This window comes from Oncorhynchus nerka, linkage group LG4 (assembly GCF_034236695.1).
Source record: "Oncorhynchus nerka isolate Pitt River linkage group LG4, Oner_Uvic_2.0, whole genome shotgun sequence".
Classification (NCBI taxonomy): domain Eukaryota; kingdom Metazoa; phylum Chordata; class Actinopteri; order Salmoniformes; family Salmonidae; genus Oncorhynchus; species Oncorhynchus nerka.
Genome location: NC_088399.1, coordinates 63,259,889 through 63,275,481, shown reverse-complemented (window position 1 = coordinate 63,275,481; position 15,593 = coordinate 63,259,889). Strand labels below are relative to the sequence as shown.

Genomic DNA, 15,593 nt, shown 5'->3' with positions numbered 1-15,593 from the left:
CCCTCAACATCTTGACTATTTTGTAAGCCAAAAAAGCTATTTGAACCTATTGTGAAACTATTGAACGGTGCATGATCAAGGAGTGGATTTTGTCTACCATACCACAGTTGATGACATTTTCTCGAGAGTTGTTGCTGGTTCAACCAGGATCTGTTGCTGTTACAGGATCTGGATGCCTGCGACGATGAAAACGCCGCCGGCGGTGGGGCTGCTAATGGCGGCGGCCCTGCTGTCCTGGAGGACTCGATACGGTATGCCGATGTCGACGACACGCTAAATGACGGAGCCCTGCCGCCGTACTCCGGCGCGGGCGGTCACCACGTTGACGAGCCGCCGTCGACCACTGTGGCCCGCGGAGAAAGCTTTGTGTCGGCAGCCATGTATGTTTAGCAGATGACGTTTTAGCCTCCGTGACGACGACAACAACAACGTGCCTGTAGACCCAGGAAGGCTCTGGACCGATCCAGCCTCCCGATGTGATCAGAACCTAAATGCAGTGTTTACTACTCTTGTGATTCCGGAAAGGTAATATCACCAGAAATACAATTCAAAATATCACCATAATTATCACTCGAAACTGTTTGTTTGAATGTTGCAGTGTTATACTTAAGCAATAAGGACCAGAGATGGTGTGGTATATGGCCAATATACCCGGGCTAAGGGCTGTTCTTCTGGGTACAGCCCTTAGCCGTGGTATATTGGCCATATACTACAAACCCCCGAGGTGCCTTAATGCTATTATAAACTGGTTACCAACGTAATTAGAACTGTGGTATACGGTCTGATATACCACAGCTTTCAGCCAATCCGCATTCAGGGCTCAAACCACCCAGTTTATAATGTACAGTAAGCATCCTCAGACCAAAATGCCGTTTTATGGCAGTATGAACAGAATGAGGTTGTCACTGCTTTATAACATTGCAACATGACAAAGTTTAAGAATCTGACTCATGTTTTGGGTTCAATCTAAATTGCAAGAGCTGGCAATACTACGTTGTTAGGGTAACGAAGTGTGACATCTTTGTTTCCAGCAAAGCACACAATGCAAACACAATTATCAATGAGCGTACAATCCCCCCGCCCCGCCCCGCCACACACACAGGAAAGATTAACATTTAAGTCCAATTAAGTTCAAATTATAAGGATTGTATTTTCAGTGTCAAAATACCCAGCATATATTGGAAAATATTGCCATTAGTACCAATTTATGTAGATGAAGTGGCTATTATACGCTGTAATATATGCTGTTTATTTTACACGCAGTGAAATATGAATTGAAATCTTTTCTATTTTAGTCTTATTCTTTTATGTACCGAAACACAAATGTGCAAAACGTCATTGATGAACAATTATGTGAGACCGTGTCAAGTTGGTCAAAGATGTCAAAGTGAACCAAATTATCAACGAACACTGTAAATAATAATGCTGATTTAATATATTGTCGGTGAAATGTGTAAAATGTCAAAACAAAAAAAACGAGTGTAGGTGTTTTCAGAACCTCTATGTATAGGGGTGTCAGTTTCCATGTGAAATTGGAAGAAAAAAAAGTATACATTTGACTTTAACGGGTATTGAGGTTGTCAGTCACAAGGCTTATGTTTTGTCTAATCTATAAATGCTGTGTGGATTTTAGCCCTTGTAACTCGGCATGGCATGATCGGTGGCTTGTTTCAGTTGGCTCACTTTTTCCCCAAGGCTACTTACAGACACACCAGGGCTTATACTTTTTGAATGTTGTCGATGTCTTTGCGTTCCTCCATTGTATCGTCTACTTCAAGCACAAACACATGGATGTAGAGCAGCGGGGTGATTTAGGCCGTATAGAAGGCGCACAAGCACGACTTGAGATAGCTTTTAGCTGATACTAAGTCAGTCAGCATATGACTATGTTCTGTCCACAGAGTGCTTACTGCAGGGCGCAATAAACAAAGAGTTGTATGTAACTCTTGCTGAGTAATGGGAACAAAAATCATTGGTTCTGGCCGTTCCAAAGAGCTTGAGTCGCACAATTCCACGAGGGCATTGATCTGTCCGCGTCACCTCAGAGGTAAGCGAGGATATACTCGCTAAGTACATTAGCTTGTTGAATTAAATAAAACGCTTCGAAGAAAAAGACAAAACGTGAGCAGAAAGCACATGTAGCTTTGTAAGTAAATAAATAGATACTATGACACTAATGATTGCTGGACAGATGTAGAAAAAATAGATGTGGTATATTAGACTGCTAGGTGGGAATACGGACACAGAGAAATAGAACACAGTAGTAACTGCCTACCTCACGGTTCTTTATTCAATCAGTCAGTGCTCCACTGCGCTATTGTCGTTTTTTTTTATGTGACAATCACTTTGAAAACAACTTTCATTGGCTTTTGGTGGCACTTCGGGTCTCTATGGTGTTTAATTTAAAGATAATGTCTGCATGCTGCATGGAACTATGGGTAGCTCAACTTCTTCTCTGTGCAAAAATACTCGTGCCGCCATTTTTGAAAACGTATAGCTGTAGGCGGCGGGCTCGCATAAAGTGGTGCAGTGTCAGACAATCACATCTGAATTTTATAGCCCTTACACAGGTCAGAGTTCAAAGGGAAATTAACTGTGCATTTTTTTAAATTTGCTTTTATAAACTGTGATTCCATCTTCTTTTAATTTTTTAAATGTATTGCTTCATATTGCCGTCGGAAATATATTGTACTGTTTTGTGTTTTGCCTATAAAAAGAGCCTCAAAATTTAAGATGTGTTGATATATTGAGTTTAGAAAACGACAATCATTGGGCCCCCTGGGTTTGTTATTATCAAAGACCAATGAGTCAGCATTCTGTTTAGTTCTGTTGTTTTATAGTCAAGGCATCTGATAACGATTTCTCGCTGCAGCATGAGTTGCAGTGTGTGTTTGCCAAGCGCTTTGCCTCTGTCCCGATAGGTTTAATGCCAAAAAATACAAACTGTGAATGTTAGCGATTAACGCTAATCTGAATCCGGCCTTCTTCCTTCCCCGCTTGTTTAATTATGTCACATTCATTGTCGCATTTTTTTTTTCATCACCAAGCCAGATGTGCCTTCGTTACTTTATTTTTTTTTAGCTTGTTCACTTACACATTTGTTTCTGTCTTAGAAAATAAATATGAGATTAAAAAAAGACGAGGTAACCTCTGATTGTGGAAAGCCAAACACTTGAGATCATTGTGATTTTTTGTTGTTGTAAACATGTTCTTAATTTTCCTTTTCCCCCTTTTTTAAAAATTTAATTTGCTTTTTTGAAAACCTATGTGTTTTAAGGATCATTGTCTTGTCGAATAAAATGTAAATCATCTGAATGTCTCACTGCATTCTGTTAAACTTCTATTGAGTCACAACGACCTCCAGGCCTTGAGTCCTTTAAGGCTCCTAAATGACCAACCAACATGTGTCACTGACAGCATCACATCCCGTGGCAGTATAATGTCCAGTGGTAGCTGACACTGATTGCCCTTCGTTGCCCCTGGACAAGTATGTGTCTGTTACCATTCTATAGCCAGCACCCAAGTGATATAGCCTGGCCTTAGAACTGTCACCATGCATTTGTTAACCTCTGTCTTTAATTAGTGTTATAGGTCTATAGGCCTCCTGGGGGGTCAACATCACAGAACATGTTTTAAGATCATTTTCAGCTAGTACAACATCCAACATTTCAGCCCCAGAGCACATTTCAAAGCGGCAGGTACTTTCACACTTTAGCAAAACCAAAAAACATAAAACATGGCAAATTACAGTATGCCTGAGATTTGTGTGTAAACATATCCTCCGGAGGCTCAAGCACAGACAAATCCAGGAGTATTATTTTAGCCGCAAAAAAAAAATGTTAGGCACGTGCTGCTTGTGAAAAGTGTTGTCATTTTTTTGAGCTACTGAGCCAGGCATGCGGATGTGTGTTGAAGCGCATACTAAACAGACTAGGGAGTGTTAAAGGTGCAGTCTGGGATGAGTTTTTTCCCCCCAGCCAAACGGGCTGCCCGTCACTTGTTTTGGTATACAGATGAGGGATGAGGCTGGGGTCATGTAACCCCCCCTCCAATGAATCCTCAAATTCATAAACGGGGCTCTTTCTTCAAGGACTGACAGTCCATGACATCCACATGATAATTGTAAACATACTTTAAAGTTGTGCATTGTTTTACAAAGACACTGTTTATAATGGAACAAAACAACCTTACGTTTTGGGACATGATAGAAGACAGTTGTGGTAAACTCATGATGCATTTCTAAATGATATTCCACAGGAATCAATGTATATATATATATATATATATATAATTTAAATGATTAATGATGGCTGTAAATATCCCAGATTGCGGTTTTAAATGAGACGGGAACCAAAATGATGCTAATGCTACATCACTAACCCTTGTGTTGAAGATGAAGGAAGTGTCTGATATTAAAGCACTTTCAATTATGGTTCGAGTGCTTAGTGATGGAGATGAAATCTATTCACCCAAGTACTACCAGTGGCTGTATCCGTAAGTAGGCCTCGGAGTCAAACAACACCTCTTCCCTTCTCTGATCCGTAGATCAACAGTTTGACAACATGGCTAGAGTTGCCAACACAGACCAGATTTATAACAGCAGATTATAACATGCTTTTTTGTGGGTGGGGGTGGCGGGGTGTGTTTAAGAAAATCACCAGGAATAGCTTTTTGCCTGCAGCTATTAAAGATCATAGTTGTGCTGCTCTTCCTATTACCTCCATATCCACCTTCCATTAAACTACCCACACTATAGATCAAATCATTAATTCATTTAGTCATTTGGGATTAAAACACTGACTGATGTGAATGTGTGTCTGGTATGTTGAAGTGATATATGGTGGTAAGATTTTATTCATTTGATATTCTCTGTTTGCATGTCATTTCAGTGAAATCGCTCCTCTTTGTGACACTAAATAAAGTATTCGGTAGCATATTTTGGGCATGACATTTAAAACATGCTAATCTGGATACATTGATTGGTTTTTGGTCTGAAAATGCAAATATTAGCCATTGGTGGCAGTGGCTAAATCACAGTGTGGATTGAGGTCTTTCCTACTCCAAAACTCTCAAGTTAAGGAAACAAATATATACATATGTACTTTTCCTGCACTATCGCTTTAGTGAATCCAACTTTTTTAAATTATGTATATATCTTTTTTACAAACACTACCTAATGGTTAGAATCTAAAAATGATCATGTTTACATCTCGTCATATAATTACTTCGCCGTCCAGTAATTCCAAATCAGAGGAGAAACGTTTTACCCAGACCGGCCACCAGAGGGAGCAGTGGGTCGCAGAGATCAACCATGATGTTGTGTGCATGTGAACAGGCGGGGTGTTGACTGGTAAGATAATGATGCTTTTCATACCTCATTCTGTTAATGGAAATGTCTGTAAGGAAACACCCGACGGTCATGCACATGACAAGGCCATGTGCTGTTTTCAACTAGGTCCTCAATGCAGCACACTGAATTAACTATAGCACAATCAGTACACTTATTAGGTATTTCTGTTATGATAGGGTTGTGTACATGTTTTGAGTGGGATGAATACGTTTTTTATTTCAAACTCATTCTGGTGATTCGCAGCATACTGAGCTATGAGAGGTCCAGGGTTAAAATCTTAGACTAGCCCCCAAATAGTGGTTTCTTGTAAGAAAACAAATGGCTACATTGTCTTATTATTGTGGTATTGTACACTGTGTTCTGTGGGGAGTAGAGCTGAGAGTGGCCCACCATCTCACGGGATTAACTACTGGCATTAAATCAGTTGCCTTGAGATTTTCATATTGCTTTTTCAATGGGAACAAGGGGCTTCACTCTCCAGCTGTTTTTTCTTTCTCTACCCTTCTCTACCCTTACCCCTCTAGAAGTAGCATTTGACCTTGTGGGGACTAACGAAATGTCCCCAGGTGGTCAAAATAACACCAGACAATTGCCCAAAACAGTAATGTTAGAACTATTAGATGTTTAATGTTTCTTTTGGAAAAAAATATTCAAAAAGTGATAGTTTTGCCATATTAAAACGAGAGTTCGGTGATGGAGAAACTTGAAGAAATAAATGTTGGGATCTCGTGGGTTAAAATCTTCCTAGAAGTGACACCGAGTTGACTGTGGGACATGTCAAGATGCCGTTATTCATATAAAAAAATCTGATTTATTGAATTCTTCATGTAGTCTATTTTAAAAGGTACTCCATTTGTAACATGGTTTTAAAATACAATATTGGTGCATGATGTCTACTTAAAATATTAAAGGGACGCAAAAGGCACTTATTTCGTGGAAAGACCCAGATGTACTAATTATGAGCAAATGAACACAACTGATTCTAGATCAGTGCTAACTATCTGCTAAGCCCCTTGTCTCTCATCTGAGTCAGCCATCTTAACTGCATACAACAATCCCAGAATTCTCTCTCTCTCTCTTAATTGAACCATGTGTCAGTCTCTCCCTCTCTCGCCCACCATTTCCTCTTTTCCATGAATTCCCTGGCTCCCGATGTGGTGCGGAAAAACAGTGATCACCATGGAAACAGCCCAGCAACAGGCTAGCCCCTAACACCCAATCGGAATGCTCGGTGGCTCTACCTCTCCTCCAATGGGAGCGGTGGGCCTGACGTCAGCCGTGAATGTGAATGCTCAGAGGCGTGATCGTTCACTTCCTCGATCACTTCCTCGTTGGTACATCTAGCTGACTGAGCTGAGCCTTATTCAATGTTTCTCGCCTCAACATCGCTTGGAACATGTCGAATGACACTTGTCTGCTAAAGTGCTGCTCTTCATTGAATAAAGTCCCCTTCTGTGGTGACGATACCACAGTAGGAGAGAGAGAGGGGGGTTCGAGGAGAGACGCTAGATAGTTTTCCGAAGTCATGCCCACAAACCCACTTGCGACCTATATGCAATCACTTCACCAAAGTGAAGCAATCACTTCCTCTCTCACCTACATATCAGCTCTGCTGCTCATTGCTCATTGCTCTGCTGCTCATCTGCTGCTCATTGCTCATCCAGAATGATGTGCAGAAAGGTCATCTGGTACACACAGTTCCCTGTTTCCCTCTGCTTCCATTTCATTCCATTTTCCAGCCTTAAGCAACACGTAAAGTTGTATCTAACATTTAGCCTACAGTAAAAGCATACAATCGTTGACAGACACCTCTTTGTCACCCCATGGCAAATGGATGTGAGGAGACTCTCTTGTTAGTAAGCTGTGTGTGTGTGTGTTTGAATGTGTGTGGGTTTCTGATGTGATGCCTGCTGCCAGCAACTATGCCAAGCTTTGTATACCACCAGTGTGCTACTACTCCTGAATTCAGTGCTAGTAAACCCATTTCATGTGACATGCAAGACAGGATGTGGTTGCCAGGCAACCTCCATCCCTCGCCCCATCCCCTACAAAATAGATGTGTATTTATAGAAGCGATGGCAAGGGAGAGGGAATTACGTGTTGATGCTAAAATTAAACTTTTTTTTCCTGTTTTCTGAGTCACTCAGTTTGTTTCATTCACAGATGGACAGAGGAGAGTGAAACAGGAGAGGGGCAGAGGAGAGTGTAACAGGAGAGGGGCAGAGGAGAGTGTAACAGGAGAGGGGCAGAGGAGAGTGTAACAGGAGAGGGGCAGAGGAGAGTGTAACAGGAGAGGGGCAGAGGAGAGTGTAACAGGAGAGGGGCAGAGGAGAGTGAAACAGGAGATTGGGAGAGGAGAGTGAAACAGGAGAGGGGCAGAGGAGAGTGAAACAGGAGATGGGCAGAGGAGAGTGAAACAGGATATGGACAGAGGAGAGTGAAACAGGAGATGGGCAGAGGGGAGTGAAACAGGAGATGGACAGAGGAGAGTGAAACAGGAGATTGACAGAGGAGAGTGAAACAGGAGATGGGCAGAGGAGAGTGAAACAGGAGATGGGCAGAGGAGAGTGAAACGGGAGAGGGGCAGAGGAGAGTGTAACAGGAGAGGGTCAGAGGAGAGTGTAACAGGAGATTGGGAGAGGAGAGTGAAACAGGAGATTGGGAGAGGAGAGTGAAACAGGAGAGGGGCAGAGGAGAGTGAAACAGGAGAGGGGCAGAGGAGAGTGAAACAGGAGAGGGGCAGAGGAGAGTGAAACAGGAGAGGGGCAGAGGAGAGTGAAACAGGAGATTGGGAGAGGAGAGTGAAACAGGAGAGGGGCAGAGGAGAGTGAAACAGGAGATTGGGAGAGGAGAGTGAAACAGGAGATTGGGAGAGGAGAGTGAAACAGGAGATGGACAGAGGAGAGTGAAACAGGAGATGGACAGAGGAGAGTGAAACAGGAGAGGGGCAGAGGAGAGTGAAACAGGAGATTGGGAGAGGAGAGTGAAACAGGAGAGGGGCAGAGGATAGTGAAACAGGAGAGGGGCAGAGGAGAGTGAAACGGGAGAGGGGCAGAGGAGAGTGAAACGGGAGAGGGGCAGAGGAGAGTGAAACGGGAGAGGGGCAGAGGAGAGTGAAACGGGAGATTGGGAGAGGAGAGTGAAACAGGAGAGGGGCAGAGGAGAGTGTAACAGGAGAGGAGCAGAGGAGAGTGAAACAGGAGATTGGGAGAGGAGAGTGAAACAGGAGAGGGGCAGAGGAGAGTGAAACAGGAGATTGGGAGAGGAGAGTGAAACAGGAGAGGGGCAGAGGAGAGTGAAACAGGAGAGGGGCAGAGGAGAGTGAAACAGGAGATTGGGAGAGGAGAGTGAAACAGGAGAGGGGCAGAGGAGAGTGAAACAGGAGATTGGGAGTGGAGAGTGAAACAGGAGAGGGGCAGAGGAGAGTGAAACAGGAGAGGGGCAGAGGAGTGTGAAACAGGAGATTGGGAGAGGAGAGTGAAACAGGAGAGGGGCAGAGGAGAGTGAAACAGGAGAGGAGAGGAATGAAAGAGCGATCAGGACAGAAATCTGATCATAACGAACAATGTGTGAACATAACATTACCGCAGATTTCGCAAAGCAGCAGTACAGTACTAACTCCATTATTCTAAATAATTCTAAAAAAGCATGGCAGAGGAGTTTTCCCTTTAAAGGTCCTGTCATATACCATGATTTGTGCCAGGTCTACTGCTTCCTGAACTCTAATATGAATTATGTGAGAGGGGAACCATTTTCTCTTTCCAAGTAGGTATTTTCTGGACAATATTTCTATCCATTTAGAGGACCCCTGTAGGCTCTAGATCACCCCCAAAGGCCAAAGTTCAGTATTGCCTCTAAGGCGGTTTCCCAAAGGATGGGTAGTGGACAGTTATTTCTGGATCATGGCAGGAGATTGTTTGTCTCGAGATATTGGCTTTGTTGGTTCAGTGGGTGGCAGGAAAATCCCAGAACCTTTTGATTAGTCAGAACACAAAGTATTTTGGGTACCACAGTGTGACTAATATCACCGCAATATAAATGGACAGGGTAATCATCGTGGATGGAATGACAAACTCGCAACAGAGGAAGTCAAACCCTGTGTGTGGAAGTACTTGGGGGGGAAAAAGGGATAAACATTTACAGGATGGCACATAAATGAGAGAGAGAGATGCTCAAGAAAGACACTCAAGTCTGAAAGACCGCAGATTCATATGGTAGACACAGTACAGTCTCTCATAAACCAGTTACACCCCATAGTAGGGAGACCTACTTCACACAGGAGACTGACAGACCAGACAGACCAGACAGACCAGACAGACCAGACAGACGGACATCCATCCATCCATCCATCCAGACAAGGCCCTTACACAAGAGGTATTGTTTTCCCAAGTACAGACAGTGTTCTTCCCCATTAGCTCAGGGAGCCATGGCTCATCTCAAGGTTTCGCCCAACAACACGCTGCTGCTCGCTCCAATGGAGCGTCACGTTGACGGATGGGTATGTCTTCACGAAACGCATCCCTGAGCGCAAAAAATAATAATAATGGAATAGGAGAGACAGGAGAGTGTGATTTTGATGTCCTTGTGAAAATACCAAGTTTTTTTTTTGTATGTTGCAAAAAATCTGAAGAGTGCCTTGGTATTTAAAAAAACAAAAACTTTCTGCTGTACATTTTTGTTTTAATAATGTGATGTTAAATCGAGGTTCTAGTACATGATTTGATTTATTGAATTATTTGTTATTTCTGTGTCTTACATTTTTCAGATACCCAGCCCGTATGGGTTTTTAAGACACTGGATATTCAAAACGTATATACAATTTTCAGTGTAGTACAGTATAGCTCCACCTCTATTTTGCAGTGAGCCGTCCACTATCTCCATCACTGCCATTGTGCAACTATGTCATGGAATCAGACGAGGCTTTACAAAGAGCAGAAGAGAGGTGGGGAGGAGAGGAGGGGAAATGGAGAGAGTAAAGCCCTTTGAATTGCATTGAGAGGGGCAGGGAGAAACCATAGCCTATCAAACTTCCCAGCTGCATCCCATGTGTCCTTTCCGATCTACATTTCTCTCTCTCTCTCCTTCTCTACCTCTCTCCTTCTCTCTACCTCTCTACTTCTCTCCTTCTCTCTACCTCTCTACCTCGTCAAGACCCCTTGACTTTTTCCACATTTTATTACGTTACAGCCTTATTCTAAAAGTAAATAAAACAATATCCTCACCAATCTACACACAATATACCATAATGACAAAGCAAATTTATGAAAATAAATAAATAAATGCTTTATTTACATAAGTAGTCAGACCCTTTGCTATGAGACCTGAAAATGAGCTCAGGTGCTTCCTGTTTCCATTGATCATCATTGAGATGTTTCTACAACTTGATTGGACTCCACCTGTGGTAAATACAATTGATTGGACATGATTTGGAAAGGCACACACCTGTCTATATAAGGTTGACAGTCCATGCCAGAGCAAAAACCAAGCCATGAGGTCGAAGGTATTGTTCGTAGCACTCTCCCCCCCGGCTAAACTGAGCAATCAGGGGAGAAGGGCCTTGGTCAGGGAGTTGACCAAGAACCCGATGGTCACTCTGACAGAGCTCCAGAGTTCCTCTGTGGAGATGGGAGAACCTTCCAGAAGGACAACCATCTTTACAGCTCTCCACAAATCAGGCCTTTATGGTAGAGTGACCAGAACGAAACCACTCCTCAGTAAAAGGCACATGACAGCCAGCTTGGAGTTCGCCAAAAGGCACCTAAAGACTCTCAGACCATGAGAAACGATGGTTCTGGTTCTGATGAAACCAAGATTGAACTCTTTTTGGCCTGAATGCCAAGCATCACGTCTGGAAGAAACCTGGCGCCATCCCTACAGTGAAGTATGGTGGTGGCAGCATCATACTGTGGGGATGCTTTTCAGCAGTAGGGACTGGAAGACCAGTCAGGATTAAGGGAAAGATGAACGGAGCAAAGTACAGAGAGATCATTGATGAAAACCTGCTCCAGAACGCTCAGGACTTCAGACTGGGGCGAAGGTTCACCTTCCAACAGGACAACAACCCTAAGCACACAGCCAAGACAAGGCAGGAGTGGCTTCGGGACAAGTCTTTGAATGTTCTTGAGTGGCCCGGACTTGAACCTGATCAAACATCTCTGGAGAGACCTGAAAATAGCTGTGCAACAACGCTCCCCATCTAACCTGACAGAGCTTGAGAGGATCTGCAGAGAATAATGGGAGAAACTCCCCAAATACAGGTGTGCCAAGCTTGTAGCATCATACCCAAGAAGACTCGAGGCTGTAATCGCTGCCAAAGGTGCTTCAACAAAGTACTGAGTAAATGGTCTGAATACTTATGTAAATGAGATTTTTCAGATCTTTATTTTTAATACATTTGCAAAAATGTATAAAAACCTGGTTTTGGTTTTGTCATTAAGGGATATTGTATGTAGATTGATAAGGGGAAAAAACGATTTAATCCATTTTAGAATAAGGATGTAACGTAACAAAATGTGGAAAAAGTCCAGGGGTCTGAATATTTTACAAATGCATTGTAGATGGGGGAAACTGTTGAAAACATGCCTGACTTCTTCTATCTTGGAAGCAACATCAGCACTGACGAGGGACTGACAAGGATGTCGAGCTACAGTACACCTCATCGACGCTCGACATGCCTTCAGGAAGCTCCGCCCCAAATGTGGGTCTCATCACAGATCTCCATAAACACCAAGAACCACATCTGCAACACAAACGTAAAATCTGTTCTTCTCTATGGCTGTAAAACATGGAAAACCACACAATCCCTTATCAATAAAGTAGTCTTTATCGAAAACTCCCCGCAATACACTGTGAGGATATGGTGGCCAAACAAAATATACAACCACAACCTGTAGAAGAAGAAATACATCAACAGGAGGCCATCCGCAATGTAATCAGGAGAAGGAAATGGACTGGACATACACATCAAACATACGACTACAACCCATATGGAAAAAGAAAGCAGGGATGGCCAAAACCAACTGGAGATGATCCACTCTTCAAGAACTGAATAAAGTAGGGATCTCCTGGCAAGAGGCAAAAAGCCCTTGCTCAGGTAAGAGTGAGGTTGAGGGTCATGGTGGACGTCCTATGCTCCCAACGGTGCCAAGAGGTTTATGTCAAGTCAGTCAGTCGATCCAATCCGTCAGCTTGCATGGAGTCAACCCGGCATTGCACTCAGTCCCAACGACCTGATTGGCTCGTGCAACGGGTGTGGGGTGCGGGATTACGTGGTGCACACACACACACACACACACACACACACACACGTTCATGTGAATTATTGAACTAATACAGAAACTCTTCCCAAAAGTGATTCACAGTACTTCTCATGCTCCGCCAGAACCAGTGTGTCATGGCTAGATGGCTGGTTGGGTGCGGGTGAGCGAGCGAGCGAGAGCAAGTCAACCTGAAGAAAGTGGAAGAGCGAGGGTGGAGAGGAGAGTAGAGAGTGATGGGGAAAGAGAGTAGCAATGAGAGATTGAGAGTTTAGGGAGGGTGATGGAGAGAGAGAGATGTGGAGAAAGAGAGAGTAGAGAGAGAGAGATTATTGGTGAAAGAGGGGGAAAGAAAGAGAAAGAGAGAATGGAATCACACCATATTGTGGTCACCACTGCTGGCAGCTCAATCCATTATGTATGAGATCTCCCTATTGGTAGTGATGGGCCACTCCAGTATGGATTGCGTGACCTCTTTAAAGGCACAGTGAAACACTATCCGTTCCCTCCCCCCACACACAAAGCTACAAACAAAGTACAACTACAGGGGTTAAATGTGGAAGACACAATTGAATGCGTTCAGTTGTGCAACTGACTAGCTATCCCCGTTCACTTTCCCTAAAAGCAATATAATATACTTAATATATAGTACATGTACTGCTTAATATATTAGCCCAGGGCCAGGTTTCTACTTATCTTATGACAAAGCAAGGAAAGAATGCGGTGTTGTTAAATGCGGAAGTCTGGCACCCTAGTGGCTGAATTAGATGACATCATCGAGATAGAACGTCGATGATGTCATATTTTGATCTAGAGCTCAAAGACCCAGGTTATGAATGATATCCGTTTTTGGGGTATCCTCTGTCATTTGCGTAGAAAGATTCCTGCTAATTGTGTGCTCCCCAAAATGCCATGTGTCAACGCCTGATGGCCACATATACCCCTAAAATGACTGTGTAAAATGATTAGTGCTGAGCAGACAGCAGCAGGAAGAGAGAGAGAGAGGGGGGGGGGGGGTTCAAAGGAGGGGAGGGGGTGGGAGACAGAAAAATAGCTGGGAGGCAGATTAAGCACAATAACAGAGAGGGGGTGGAGAGAGAGAGAGCTGTAGCAGTAGTAGTAGTAGTAGTAGTAGTAGTAATGGTGTTGATCCTAACAGTAGTAGTATGACGCTGGTAGTGTTCAAGTGCTCAGCAATAATAGCAGTAGTTTCTGTGCTAAGCTGTGGCACTTGTCTCGAAAACTTAGCATCATTCTACCGCACTGTCGGTCTAATGTGATATCACAGCAATTACACAATCGCTGTTAGTGATCTTGCGAGAAACACACTGCACAGGTCTGGAGGGGATATCGATCTATCTTCCTCGTCCTCTTGTCCTCGGTCTGATCCTCCCATACTCATCAGCCACCCTGAAGAGTATCATAAGGGGCCCTTGTTCTCGCATCTCAAGGAGCTTATGCAACAGCACAGTGTGTGTGTGCGTGTGTGTGTGTGTTCTCCCCTGCCTTCCCTGGAGGAAGTTACTAGGGCTCTTTCATGCTCTGTGGACGAACAATAATGATATTCAGAGGATGCATGACATCTCCCTTAATCCTAACCCTTAACCTTTAACCTTACCCTAACCTTAACCCCAAACCATAATTGCAACCCTAACTCTCATTATAACCTAACCCCTAAGCCTAAAATAGCCTTTTCCTTGTGGGGACCGGCGAGATGTCCTCCTGATCCCCACAAGTAGAGTAAAACCAAACACACACACCTGATCCTCAGTCAGACTCCTGCCATTGACTGCAAAAATAAATGCATTTCCCTTTTTCCAAGTCCCTCCCTACTCTCTTCTCCTCCCTCACTCCTATCACCTTCTGTCACAGTTCCTCACACTCAGTCCACTCCTCCCCTTCTCATCATTGCCTCTTTTCATTTTTCTTCCTAGCTCTCTGTTCTCAGAGTCATCCTTAATGTTGCTTTCACGCTCCATTCACACCCTGGTCCATCTGCTGTTGCTAGCTCTAATTCTGACTTGTGCTCTGATATGTTTCACTGATTTCTGCTCTCGTAAAAGCTTGGGTTTTCTGCACGTTAACACCAGAAGCTTATTACCTCAAATTGATCAATTGAAAGTGTGGGTTCACAGCTCCAATCCAGATGTTTTGGTCATTACTGAGACTTGGTTAAGGAAGTGTTTTGAACACTGATGTTAATCTTTCTGGTTAGAACCTTTTTCGGAAAGACAGATCTTCCAAAGGTGGTGTTCAGTTGTCTCCACTAAGTCTGTCTCCAAACAATTTGATTTGCTGGTTTTAAACATTCAACTTTCAAATAGCTCTTTGTTGACTGTTGCTCTGTGTTATCGTCCACCATCATTACCGGCCAATACCCTACCTGCCCTAAGCTTTCTCCTGGCCCCTTACACTAAGTCTACATTTGTCCTGCTAGGTGACCTAAACTGGGACATGTTTAAACCACCTGATCAAGTCCTAAAGCAATGGGACTCCATAAATCTTTCTCAAAAATATTATTATTATTTTATTTTTGTATGACTCTAAACACCCCCAAAAAAGGATACTCTCCTTGATGTTATCCTCACAAATAATCCTGATAGGTATCAGTCTTAGTGATCATTGTTTTACAGCCTGTGTTCGTAATGTCTGCTCAGTGAAACGATCTGTCCTGGTGTGTCATAGACGCTTGCTAAAAAACTTGAATGTGCAAGCCTTCGGTCATATAAATTGGCAGAGAATCCCCTCTGTCGAAGATGCTTGGACCTTCTTTATCTATATTTTCAGTGGTATTGTTTACAAACACGCCCCCATATAGAAAAAACAGGTTCAGCCCCTGGTTTGACCGGGATCTGGCAGAATTACTCCATTTGGCGTAACGCTCAGCACAAGCATACTCAAGCTGACTGGCTCTTGTTCAGGCAAATGAGAAATAAGTGCACTCAGGCTATCCGGAAGGCTAAAGTTAGTTACTTTAAGGAGCAGTT

The 15,593-nt window shown here is 43.4% G+C and overlaps 1 protein-coding gene across 1 annotated transcript in view; it reads left to right on the top strand.

Moving 5' to 3' along the window:
• The window catches only part of LOC115128370 (poliovirus receptor homolog), a 90,257-nt gene extending 86,948 nt beyond the window's left edge, over positions 1–3,309 (top strand). Inside the window, exon 10 of the mRNA XM_029658172.2 lies at positions 166–3,309. Coding sequence (XP_029514032.1) covers positions 166–390 — 225 coding nt within the window. The 3' untranslated portion in view covers positions 391–3,309. The remainder of the gene's footprint in view (positions 1–165) is intronic.
• The last annotated feature ends 12,284 nt before the right edge of the window (positions 3,310–15,593 follow it).